This window comes from Ochotona curzoniae, unplaced genomic scaffold (genome assembly GCF_017591425.1).
Source record: "Ochotona curzoniae isolate NIBS_2020 unplaced genomic scaffold, NIBS_Ocur_1.0 contig_2754, whole genome shotgun sequence".
Lineage (NCBI taxonomy): Eukaryota > Metazoa > Chordata > Mammalia > Lagomorpha > Ochotonidae > Ochotona > Ochotona curzoniae.
Window position 1 is genome coordinate 32,282,660 of NW_024465582.1, and position 13,555 is coordinate 32,296,214.

At 36.9% G+C, this 13,555-nt stretch overlaps 1 protein-coding gene across 1 annotated transcript in view; it reads right to left on the reverse strand.

Moving 5' to 3' along the window:
- The window catches only part of LOC121154673 (mannosylglucosyl-3-phosphoglycerate phosphatase-like), a 46,865-nt gene that overhangs the window by 20,638 nt on the left and 12,672 nt on the right, over positions 1-13,555 (reverse strand). Inside the window, exons 2-3 of the mRNA XM_040977702.1 lie at positions 12,411-12,562; positions 262-842 (exon numbers count right to left, since the gene is read on the reverse strand). Of these exons, the coding sequence (XP_040833636.1) occupies positions 262-842; positions 12,411-12,562 (733 nt within the window). The remainder of the gene's footprint in view (positions 1-261; positions 843-12,410; positions 12,563-13,555) is intronic.

The window sequence follows — 13,555 nt, forward strand, 5'->3', positions numbered from 1 at the left end:
AAGAAATTACTACAGAATTTTAATACTAAAAATATTTTCATGACAGCTAAAATGTTAAGTCTAAACATTGAAACAGGTGTGGAATTTTATTACCTACATAGCCAAATTTAGTAGGAAACACAAATTTAGCAGGAAAAATGACATAAAGAAAAACTAGCACTAACTCCTTGGTTTGAACCATTTCAGTTCCAGTTATACATGAACTAATTCTATTGTCCCAGTACTATACGGTACTTAGCAGCATTCACAATACTCACCTACCTGTATGTTTTGAGTAAAATCTTTTACTATTGCTTTAATATATGAATCTTCTTCCAAGTAACTTACAATGTCCACCTTCTCAAACATATATTGGAAAGATGCACCGTAGTGTCTTATATTTATTTTTGTCAAGTATTTAAAGTCAGATCCACTTTTGACAATCCAGGTTTCATTCACCTTCTTGATTCCATAATCATGGTCATGGCCTCCTAGGATCAAATTGACCCCTTCTGCTGCTTGGGCAAGCCTTGTATCATTGCCCCATTTCATATGAGTTATTGCAATGATGAGATCTGCTCCTTCTTCTTTAAGTTCTATTGCTGTTTCATTAGCAACTTCAACATAATCTTTATAGTTTACATTTGATTTGTTAACGGTAGCCAGTGTATCTAGCCAATCTTCTTCAACTAATCCCATTAACCCTATTTTTATATTGTTCCATGTCACTATTTTTTTTGCTATACCATGTCCAAGAGGTTCAGAAGTAAATCTGTCATAGACATTGCTGAGCAACCACGTAAAGTGCATCTGTTTGATGTATTCTTCCAAAACATCGACGCCAAAATCAAATTCATGGTTTCCTGAAAATAAAAAACAAGATCATATTTATTTATTTCACTGTTATCCCATTTTTATATTTAATAGCCATGTTTTTCCAAATTGCAAGACTTTTACACTTGACAGACCACATGAGAAGAAAGAATCATCTCAACATGCAATTACAAATGATAAGCTTTAAGAAGCCTTTATTCTACAAAATTACCCTTTGCCATCTCTGTAACACTGTATTTCCAATGATATAATGAATCCTACATTAATGAGATATTAATTTGAAGATTAATTTAGCAAGCATAGGCCCATTGACTTACTTCATAGAAAGACTTATTTTATTTGTGCCAGATCAAGGGCTGGCTGCTCCACTTTGTATCCAGCTCCCTGCTAATGTTCCTAGGAAAGCAGAGAATGGCTAGGTGCTCAGGCCCATGCATCCACAGAGCTCTAAAAGAAACTCCTGGCTCCTGCCTTCATCCAAGGCATCCTGGTCCATCCAAGGCACTACAGACATTTGAGAAATGAACCAGTAATGATGATCTCTGTTTATTTCTTCCTCCCTCTCCCTCTCTTTTTTCCTCTTTCTTTCTCTGTGTGTGTCTATCTGTGTATGTACCTATCTCTCTGCCTTTGAAACAAGCATTTTTTAAAAGTCTATTCATTCATTGGAGGAATAAAGATAAATTCTGATGTAGTTCTACTGCACGAAAGAGTTGTGCTTCCTTTAAAAAATATTTGATAATTTAGTGACTGGCACATGTACGTGGAGGTAGGCATGTATTTGAAAGACAAAATGACAAAGAGGGAGGAAGAGATAGATCTTCCTGGCATTGCTTCTTCGCCTTTTGGCTAAGATCAAGTGTAGATCTTCCCGTCATGGCTTCTTCACCCAGATGGCTGTAAAAGCCCCGTCTGGGCTAGGCTGACACCAGCAGCCAAGAACTCTATCTTGATTACCCACATGGGTGGCAGAGCAGAAACATTCAGGTAATCTCTGCTGCCTTCCCAGGCACAGCAGCAGGAATCTGGGTCAGAAATGGAGCAGCCAGGACTGGAGCATGCGCCCTGAGAGGTGAGGTGAGCATCGTAAGTGGTGCCCTAACGAGCCGCACCGCATCACCAGCCCCAGCTGGGCTCCTATTTATAAGGCTAAACTGTCATTTTTGAAAATCAGAATCATGTAACTTACTGATGAAGTTAATCCTGAGTCAGACATCTTTACAAATGGAAAACAAAATCTATTTCACTAATGCTAATAAATTTCTGTTGATTTATATTTTAAACCATCAGATTCACATAAAGCAGCTGTTTGAATAATATAGGAAAAAGCTATATGCATTTTAAATTTATCAGAATGACATATAAACTGAACTATTCAAGGAAAAATCAGATGTGAACTACTTGCAATTCTTCTGAAAAATAGGTTGACAAATGATTTTAGCCCATTTTTACTATACCTTTAAATAGTCACAGATACTCATGAGTTAAATTTTGCTTTTTTATATCACTAGGTTGTTATATTTGTTGAAAACTTTTAATACCTCAGGCACACCTCTTTCATTCAGTATTCTTTGCAAAATTTTTTGCGGGTGACCCTTAGCTGTATAATGAGGTACAGGTTAAGCAACTTAAATCCAAAAATTTTAAATCTGAGAGGCTCTAAAATCCAAAACATTTGTGCACTAATATATAACACAAGTAAAAAAAAATGCTACACATGACCTCATTAGACTAGTTGTAGTCAAACTCAGCTCCAGAAGTGGAACATGGCTAGATTTCTGTGTACCACATCCTAATCTCTGGGTCTGCTCCTTTCTCAGGCACCTGACTCGAGCTTCCTACTAATGCAACTGTTGGGAGACAACAGGGAAAAACTCAAGTCATTGAATCCCAGCCACCCCTGTAAACCTGGACTGCATTTCTTGCATTCCTGTCCCCCTGTGAATATCACCTTAACATCAAAGCCAGACAGCCACACAACAGAAAGAAATACAGACTGATACCCTGGATGAACACAGACGCAAAGATACTCAACAAAATGCTAGCCAACAGGATCCAACAGTACATCACGCAGATCATTCACCCAGATCAGGTGGGATGATGTAATGTTCACAAATCAATAAATGTGATACACCGCATCAATAAATTGAAAAATAAAAAACACATGGTCATCTCAATAGATGCAGAGAAGGCGTCTGGTAAAATCCAACACCACTTCATGCTGAAAACCTTAAACAAGAATAGAAGGAACATTCTACAACACAAAGTGATATACAAAAAGACTCAATGCCAGCATCATGCTAAATGGGGAAAGACCGGAAGCCATTCCACTACGATCTGGAATGAGATGAGGATGTCCACTGTCACCACTGCTAATCTATATAGTATTGAAAGGTCTCACTAAAACTGTTAGGCAAGAAAAATAAATTAAAGAAATTCAAATTGGAAATGAGGAATTAAAACTATCCCAATTTGCAGATGACATGATTCTCTACATAGGAGAGCCACAATATTCAATCAAGAGACTATTGAAACTCGTAGGAGAATTTGGCAAGGTGATAGAATACAAAATTAATGTAGATAAATCAATGGCACTAGTGTACACAAATAATTCTACAGCTGAGAAATAATTTGTAAGTACACTTCTTTTGAAATAGCAGAAAGGAATCTTAAATATCTAGGAATTAATCTAACCAAAGATGTGGAGGACCTCTATAATAAAGATTATAAAACATTAAAAAAAGAGACAAAAGAAGATATTAAAAGATGAGGAAACATACCATGTTCCTGGATCAGCAGGATCAGTATCATCAAAATGTTCGTATACCAAAAATAATACACAGATTCAACGCAATCCCAATCAAAATCCCAAAAGCATTCTTCTCAAGAATAGTAAAGATGATAAAAAAGAAAATAGTTCATCTGGAAACAAAAGAGACCACAAATAGCCAAAGCTATCCTAAAGAATAAAAATCCAGCAGGAGGAATTACAATTCCAGACCTCAAGACATTATCTATCTATCTATCTATCTATCTATCTATCTATCTATCTATCTATATACACACACAGAGAGAGAGAGAGAGAAGTGGTCGCCAAAACAGTCTGGTACTGGCACAGAATCACAGAAGACTAATGGAGGCTAGAAACCCAGAAGGGAACCCACACATGTACAGCCAACTAATCTTTGACAAGAGAGCTGAAAATACTCCAGGGGTAAAGGTTGGTCTCTCCAACAAATGCTGTTGTGACCACTGGACAGCAGTCTGCAGAGGGCAGCAGCCAGCTTCTGGAGCAGCCTGCAGAGGGGAGAACCCAGCCTCTAGAATTGACACTTCTGGTCATTGTGGTATTTGGAGAACAAACTTGTAATTGTGAGTGCTCCCCTTCTTCTCTCTTTCTGCCTCTTTTCCATTTGCCTAGCAAATAAATTATTCTTCAAAAAAAAAAAATGCAAACAGCTGGGGCTGGCTCAGTGGCATAACAAGCTAATCTTCTGGCCTACGGTGCCAACATCACATATCAGCATCGGTTGGTATCCTGGCTGTTTCCACTTCCGATCTCCGTTCATGCTTTTGAAAGCAGCAGAGGATGGTCCAAGTCCTTGAGATCTTATACTCTCATAGGAGACCCATAAGAAGCTTCCAGCTCCCAGATTTGAGTCAACTCAATTATGGCCACTCCAAATCCATCTGGGAAATGAACCTGCAGATGGAGTGCTTTCATCTCTCTTCTGCAACCTCTGCCTCTCAAATAAGATAATAATAATATTACTAATAGCAATAATAACTTCAACATCTGAAAAAAGTAACAAAATTACTTTAAGGACATGTATATAACATATACATGACTACTGAATCTTGTGTTGAGACTTTATTCCCATGCCAACATATCTCACTGTGTATATAAAACTAAATGCATAGCAATATGAATTGCAAAACACTCTGGTCTCATGCATTTTGAATGAGGAATATTTATACCAGTTTGAGTACTACTTACAATTATCTACATTAATGCCAGAAAAAGTAATTATAGCGAGATTTCTGGATGTAACATATTATACAAAAGTCAATCACTTTCTCAAAACTCGGAAAGGAACTGAAATTAAAATTAAAAATGTAAGACTATTTACATTATCACCCACGATCAGCACAAAATGTTTCCTATCACCACCAATAATGAAATTCTGAGGTATAAATCTAACAAAACATGAATGTTATCCATATGAGGGGTGTTTAAAAGCTTGCAAAAATGCATGTTACAAAAAAAAGAAACCTCATGGATTTCAATAAATTTTACTTTTAAATTTCATTTTCCACAATTTTGGGGTTTTAATGTCAATTTCCAAACTTTTTTTTCATTCTCCTCAAGTGCAGAAAACTATAAAACTCTGATTTAAAAAATACATACAACTAATGCTATCCTGTGTTCACTGGTAGAAGCATAGGAAGATTTTATTCAGAGTTTTATTTCTTCATAATTTACTTTATAGATTCAATAATTGCATTCTCAATCAAAACCAAATTACTGTATCAATATCAGCGAATTAATTTGAAGTATACATGGGCAAGCAAAAGACCCAGAACATATATTTTTCTAAATTAAAAGTCTACAGACTGATACTACTCAACTCCAAGAATTTCTCTAACTAGGACACATTAGATTTTGTTGTTGACTTACTAAACATTTAAAGCCCCAAATCAGTTTGCTGGCATTATCTTATTGACCACGTCTGCCAGTAATATCCAGAATCTTCCTAACTGCCTTCACTCTAGGCACTTCTCTCTCTTTTTCTTGATTATTGTAATAAACTCTTAAATAGTTTCCCTGGTTGTAAGTTGACTTCCTACAGATTATTTCACCACAGCATCCAGGTCAATCTTTTACAATATCTGTCATTTCATCATAAAAGGAAGAACGGAAAGACGGACAAAGGGAAGGAAGGAAGACAGGCAGGCAGTGCTCTGTAGCAAGCTGTAAAATCTACCGATTCAGTGCTGTAACTATGAAAAGCGGTCAGGAAAAAAAAATTCTACTTTTGGACATTAGTTACTTATTTCATCTTGGATTCAGTAATTAGGTTTTAGGCTTAAAGGTTTGAATAAGATCACTAAGGTAAGAAACAAAGAAGAGGAAGAAGACATGAGTGCCGGGAAGGACCAACGTTGAGAGTCAAGAGACCTGAGGAGTCATCAGCTCAAAAAGGTCAGGGAGCGGCAGCCCAAGTGTGGAAAACGTGTTGTTTTGAACACCTAGGGAAGACAATGTGCCTTAGAAAAAGGAGTATCGTCCATGTTAAATATTGCCGATAGGTTAAAAAAGAAAAGACAAAGACTGAAACATGACTGAGGCCATTGGCACCCTGTAGGCCAATTATGATCTTATATGGAGCTTAGAAAACTTCCCTCTGTTCAAATACATGCATTGTCCCTACAACCTGAGTCTCAGTACCCACTGACCAGGTAAGAAATCCATGCCTTAATCAGTGTCAGGTAGGGAAAAGTGCTTTCTTAACAAATTCTCTGAAACTTTAATACACTGTAACATACAGTCGCAATCTCCAAATAAAGACTATTTGCATATTCATTTAAACGGACAATCTTTCGTATGCAAAATACATTGTGGTGATGATGTATTGTATAAACTACTTTGGGACTTTGGGAAATGTTTTCCTGAACCTCATAACTAGTTTCAATCATGGCAAATAACAAAATAAATGAATGAATGAATTCTACAAGAGTGTAAGTTGATTTACGTGAACTGGATTTTTAATTTTTCAACACTTTACCAAAATTTGCCCTACCTACCTTATACTAACAAGCTGTTAAATTCTTTAACCTACAGTGCTCTTCAGGACTCAAAGATCCTAAGTAAATGCCACTATATAAAAACCATTTCTCCTTTTCATTTTAATTGAATCTTCCACACCAGCTTATAGGATACAATGTGATGTTTTGCTATATATTTACATTGAGTTATGAGCAAGTTAATGAACATATCATTACAAACATTTATGATTACTCTAATATTAAAAGTCCTCTAGAAAAATAAAATAAAAGTAAACAAAAACAAAAACAAGTCCTCAATTATAGGTACTGTGAAATACACATTGCTGATGTAGTTATTTGTGTATAACAGAATATAGGAAAAATTTTTCCCAACCTAACTATAACATTGTACCCATTTACCAGCCTCTCCCTACTCCCTCCACCCACCTGCCTTTCCTACTCTCTAATAATCATTATTCTACACTCAAATTCCAGCATCTGTCTTTGTGCCACGCATATTTTACACTGTGTTCAATTGTGTCATCACAATGAGAGCTTCAACTTTCCAACAGCTGCTCAATGTTTGCTGCCCCCATTCCTCTGCTGATGGACATGTGGGTTGGTTCTGTATCTTGTCTCAGGAAGTAGGGTTGCAGTAAACACGGTTGGGACTTCAGCTATCTCCTGAACAAACTAATTTTCCTTCCTTTGGGGGAAAAAAAGGAAGCCCAGGAGTGGGGTTCCTGGAACACAGGATGGCTCCATTATTTTAAATGATGTCAGAAACAATCTTCCCCATTAATTTTGGTAACGTATGAAAATATACACATATATATATTTCCTCAAAGATGCAAGAGTTGGTTTTTTTTTTTTTGCAAGGTTTTTTAACGATTTATTTATTTTCCTGGGGATGAGAGATCCACAGAGAAAAGAGACAGAAAGATCTTCTATCCACTGGTTCACTCTCCAAATGGCCTCAATGCCCACAGCTGGAGTGATCCAAAGGCAAGAGCCAAGAGCTTCCTCTGGGCCTCCCATATATGTGCAGGTCCCAAGGATTGGGCCATCCTCCACTGCTTTCCCAGGCCACAAGCAGCGAACTGAAAGGCAAGTGAAGCAGCTGGGAAACAAACCAACACCCATACAGGATGCCACACTGGGAGGTGGAGGATTAGCCAGTTGATCTATTGCTCCAGCCCCCAAAATGCAATCTTTTAAGAATGCAGATGGAAATAGAAATTCTGATTAGCTCCATATATTTAATAAATGACAAATGCATATTAACTTTAATGAATAACAAATTCCAGAGTAACTCAGCTCCTATTTCATTTTAAAAAAATCTTCTATTTATCTCAAGGACAGGAACACAGACAGAAATCGATCTTTCATCTGTAGGTTCACTCCCTAAATGTCTGCAACAGATGGGGGTAGGGCAGGCTGCAGTCAGAAGCCCAGGACTCATTTCAGGTCTCTGACCTGGGGCACACAGATCCAAGTATTCAGCTAATGCCTACTACTCCAAGAGTGCACATTAAGAAAAAGCTGGCATCATAAATAGAGTCCAAAACTCAATCTGAGACACTCTCATATGTGTGTGGGTATCTTAAAAGGGATCTTAAATACTGAGCCAAATACCACCCCATAGATTTATTTGAAATTTCTCCAGAGATAACGACCTACATAATTTCAAACATGACGTTTACAAAACGCTTTAAAAAAAAAAAGAAATTACAACCCAAGAAAATATCTTTTCAGGAAACATAAGATCAAACGCTTTCTAATTCATTTTAGCAGAATAAGCTGGCACTGTGACAAAGTGGGTTAAGCCACTACCTGGTATGCTGGCATTCCACATAGGCACTGGTTTGAGACCTGGATGCTTTGCTTGCAAAGCAGCTAACATGTCTGGGAAAGCAACAGAGTATGGCATAAGTCCTGCACCCACGTGGGAGACCTGTAGGGTTCCAGGATCCTGCTTTTGGCCTAGCCCAGCATCAGCCATAGCAGTCAAAAACAGAGGTGTCATTTAGGAAATAAACCAAGGGATGGAAGATTCAATTCTCTGTCTCTCTGTCCCTCTCTTCAAATGAATAAATCTTTCAGAAAAAAGAGAGAAACTAACATAACTCTGACTTCAAAGCTTAGTAAGAAAAAAAAAAATAGTTAGAGTCAGTCCTAATGCAGCTTAAAGAAAAATAAAAAATAAAAAAAAAACTTACTAATAATTAACCAAATCCAAAAAGTGTAAAAACAACATATGAATCACTAGGTTTTTCTTTTCTCATTTGTGTATCTGCTCCATTGTTGTTGGTTTAAGCTCCCTTGTGTTTTACTGGCTCCCTTAAACATTTCCTGCTGCGAATGCTTAGTGAGGATGGGTTCCTTCAATTTTGGCAAGCCATGGAAAGTTCCTTTTCCAATTCTGAAGGAAAGCTCTGCTAGGTATAGTATTCTTGCAGGCATCTGATTTTCCACATAGGACTTTTAAATATTTAATTCCATTTTCTCCTGGCCTGAAAGATTTCAGCTAAAAAGTTTTCCATTAATCTAGTGGAGATTCTCTTATAAAAAGCTACATGACACTTTATCCTGCTATTTTTAGAGTTTTCTCTTTGTCTTCAACTTTGGAGAGTCTAACGATAACATGGCTCAGAAAAAGTTAGTTTTGGTTAAATTCATGGAGTCCGTAGAGGCTTCTGGAAACTTGATGTCCGTATCTTTCCAAACATTGTTAAAGTTTTCAGCAATTATTTCACCAAACAGGTTTCCTTTCTTTGTATCTAGAAAATCCACAATACACATGAAGGCATTCTTAACGTTTTGTTTGTTTGTTTGTTTGGGGTTTTTTGGCGATGAAGGGGGTAGATGCTGACTGGGTCATTTCAAAATATTTGTATTCAAACACAGAAATTCTATATTCTACATGTTGAATTCTGTTCAGGCTCTTACTGTATGTTTAATTTACTGAGTTATTTAGCTTTAAATTTTCTGTTTGGTTCATTTTTATAAATTCTTTCCTCTAGCTGAATTTTTCATTCATATCACAAAAAACTGCCTTGTTAATGTGATTAACTGTCTAATTTTCTCACATTTCATTGTTTTCCATACAAATCATCAATGTATTAATTTCCATTTCTGAATAGTGCTCCACTGGAGGTAATCATGTTTCTTTTTATTCTTCTTGTGCCCCATTACTGATTTGTGTGCACCTGCTAGCTGTTTCCACCAATTTCATAACATAGTTTTCACAGTAAACGACTTTGTTCTGGTGATGCATCCTGAAATGCTGGTGACATGGCAATAGCTTCACTTCCAGGTGGACATTTTAGTGTAGTGTCTATGTAGCTTTCGCAACTGTGATAAATATCAGGGGTGGCTGTGGTTGTCTCAGTGACCTCAGCCCCAGGGCTTAGGACTGCTGAAATAGAGCTCTCTTAAGTGGGGCAATTTTGTTGGCAGCTCTGAGCTTCGTGCACTGGCTGTGGATGTGGGGTGTTTGTCAGTTACTTCAGGCCACATTAGGCAGCGAGCACCTGTAAAATTCCAGGCAAGTGTATCAGCATCCCCGGTAGCCAGAGGTGTGTGTGTGTGGAGGGCCGCCTCTTAGTTTTGAGACCTGAGTGCTTAACTTCAGAGGGTCTCCAGGGACTGACCGACTCACTCAAGGAGATCTGCCCAGCTCTTTCCTGGGGCTACGAGTTTTTTAATATGCTTTCATCTATTTCCTGCCAGGATAATATGATGCACATAGGAGACACATCACAGAAAATTCAGGAAAACAGTACACAAAATTGTATAATAACAATATCATCTCAACTATATAAAAAATGCACCCGAAAGAAACTAGAAGACAATATCATAAAATGGTAACCTAAGATGATGGCATTATGAGTGGTTACTTTGATTCTTAGTACCTTTCTGTATTCTGCAAATTGCACTACACTCATTTGAAGAGAATTTAAATGTCAAAACAAAACACAATATAATGCTTAGAGAAACTGATCAATTGAATATAACATGAGGTAACGAGTCTCATCTCCAAATAAAACTCACCCTCCAAAAAAGCCTGCTAAAATATAACTGAAAGAACTCAAATACAGATTTGTAGTACAAGCAATGTCAGATAAAATGAAAATAATATCACTTAAAGCAAATTTACATACTCCTCACCTAGCGAGTCATGCAGTGCAGGGCTCAGAGGGTTTTCCAGCACACTGGGGTCTCAGCCCTCTCCTTGCCTTTCTATCCCAATACATGGAGGTAGAAGGAAGGCAGGACTTACAATCCAGGCCAATCAAGACTGGCAGCAATTCATAACTGTTGAACTATCAAGATCACTTGAGCAAGACCCATGGAACATGCCCCACATCGGGGACCTGGGATGTGTGGGAGACTGGATGTGGCTTCTCCCTTTACCTCCCCCTTTACCCCAGATATAGGAAAAAATGTGTGGAAGTGATGGTCTTGCCCACCTTCCTGTAGCCCTTGAAGCTCTGTGCCCTAATTAACTATGTCAAGATGATCAAAGATATAATAAAAAATGGAAAAAAAAATCCAAGTCAACGTGTGGATTAAAATTAGTAATCAAACTTATCCTGGGTTTAAACACCGAACATTTACAGATTCTGTGCCCTTAATTCACACGGTAAATGAGTTCCAGAAATGCCTTTCTATGGAAGACAAAACACACGAGAGAACAGCCCAACCACAGGACTGACTGCCACAAGCAATTCTTTTGTGTCTTCTGTCACCAAAGAAATTGAGGAAGGATGGTGAGGTGATGGTACTGATGTCAGCATTCCGCTCACTGACTCTGCGTTCTCTCTTTCTTACTTTATATTTACCATCACCCAATACAAAAACACATCAATAGCAACCTCCTTTTGCTCTCCAGGTCAGCATCTTAAAACTTTCAGTTTTATTGTAGTAAGACATTTGGAAATAATCTAAATATGTAATATTAGTTAAATAAAGAAAAAAATTTAAAACCCACTGCATAAAGTACTATGCAACCATTAACAATGCTATGAAAGGGACTTTGTCTACAACAATACGAATGTACATAATATCAATGAGTTGTACACTTATTATTAAAATAATAAATTTTACATTATATATTTTACCATAACAAAAATGCATAACATTAGGAAAGAGTTTCCAATATTTTGTTTTCTTTTTACGGTGAAAACATTATAATATGAGGAACTACTGGAAACAAATCCTAAAACAATGTAAATAAATGATTCCATTGGTTCACTGTATATAATCTACAAAAACAATAAATATCTTAGATCTTCCAGATAGAATCACTACCAACCTCCCAATATAACGCAAGAAAGGTATAGTGATTAGATACAAAGATGGGTCTCTATTAATCTCAGCCTCTGTCTAAATTCTCTACCCATTCAATACAAGCAAATAATGTCTCTTATTTTCTTTACCTGTTAAACTATTTTCTTAATCTTACATCTAATAAGACTAAGGATTTGAATGATAAATTACTTTTTTAAAAAGCGTGTAGCTAGATGATGGTAAAAGCAGCATTTACATCTAAGCTCAGTTAACCCCAAAGATCATTGTCTTAACCACTCTGATAACATCTCACATTTTATAGGTACAATTAAAATATCGCCACATAAAATCAAACCTAGATTTGATTAAAAGTTACCTTCAGTAATTCTGTCAATTGGTATCCCCATGCTCTATTTTAGTGTCTAACAGATGGTAAACAGGACTAACAACTCCTTTTATAACACATAATCTAAAACTTCTGTGTAAATTATCTTGCAAAGTTTAACCAAAAGCAAAAAAATATAGTTGCAAATACTTACCAAAAACTGCAAAATGCACTCCCAATTCATTTAAAATGGGAATCATATGCTTTCCTTTTGTTATCGTACTTAAAACGGAAGGATTTAAGCAGTCACCACTGAAAATCAAAAGTGGATTCAGGATATTGAAATTCTTCACAGCTGTTGCAAATCTAAAACAATAAAAAAAAATGATGTGCTGTAATTTCATGCCTTCATCCAAAACAAACCATTGTAAATTATCAACGTGAGGACTTTAAAAATTAGGAAAACTAGAATGAGATCACTGCCTATAGCCAACATACCTCAACCTTTCAATACGCCTGTACTCTAAAAAAACACACTGAACAAGAAATTTCTTAAGTCAATCGTGTTTTCCATTCAAATATCAAAAAATTACACCACAAAGATGTCTGCAAGTCGTAATTTGAAACCGCGCTCTAAAGCACATAAGAAAGCTATGCAAAAAAATACAACTTTTTCAATAAAAATTACCTCTCCCAGGAGCAATATGATAGATTTGTCTGACGTCTTACTAGGTTCTTTAAATTAAATTTATTGCATCGAGTTTGATGTAAGATAATTTCTCTCTGTAGTCTTGTAATCTAATGTTCCAAGAGTAAACCAATCTCCTCAGCCTCATTACTAAATACTTCCTTCGTCCTAGTCACATCCCCCTGTTCTCCATTGAAATCTAAGGACAGGATTGACTCTGCGAGCTCTTCTCGGGGACAGGTGGTCACTCCCTGATGCCCATAGTGCATAGGGCAAGGAGTGAAGAGACTGAGACAGGCACTCCTTCACGCAGTTTCCCACCTTTCAAAGCCTCAAAGTACCTGAGTCTACCACTCTCCATGCCAGTGAGGCTAGACACAGACCTTGCACAGCCTCAACTTTGGGACAGTATGGATATTTGATTTCCCACATTCATGTGATAGATACCTCTTCCTTTACTCCATATTCTGCCTTCATCACTTGAACACTGCGTCCAAGTCTTGCTTGGTACCGCCACCTCATTCTACTGTAGCAATTTATCACCATTTCTAGATTACCATCATTTTAAAAGCTCAAATCTTTGCAACTATGTATTCTTCAAAATACACTTTATAGTCACATGTGCTCATATATCTAAAACATCTGTTAGTGCAGTAACTTTAACACTAAAA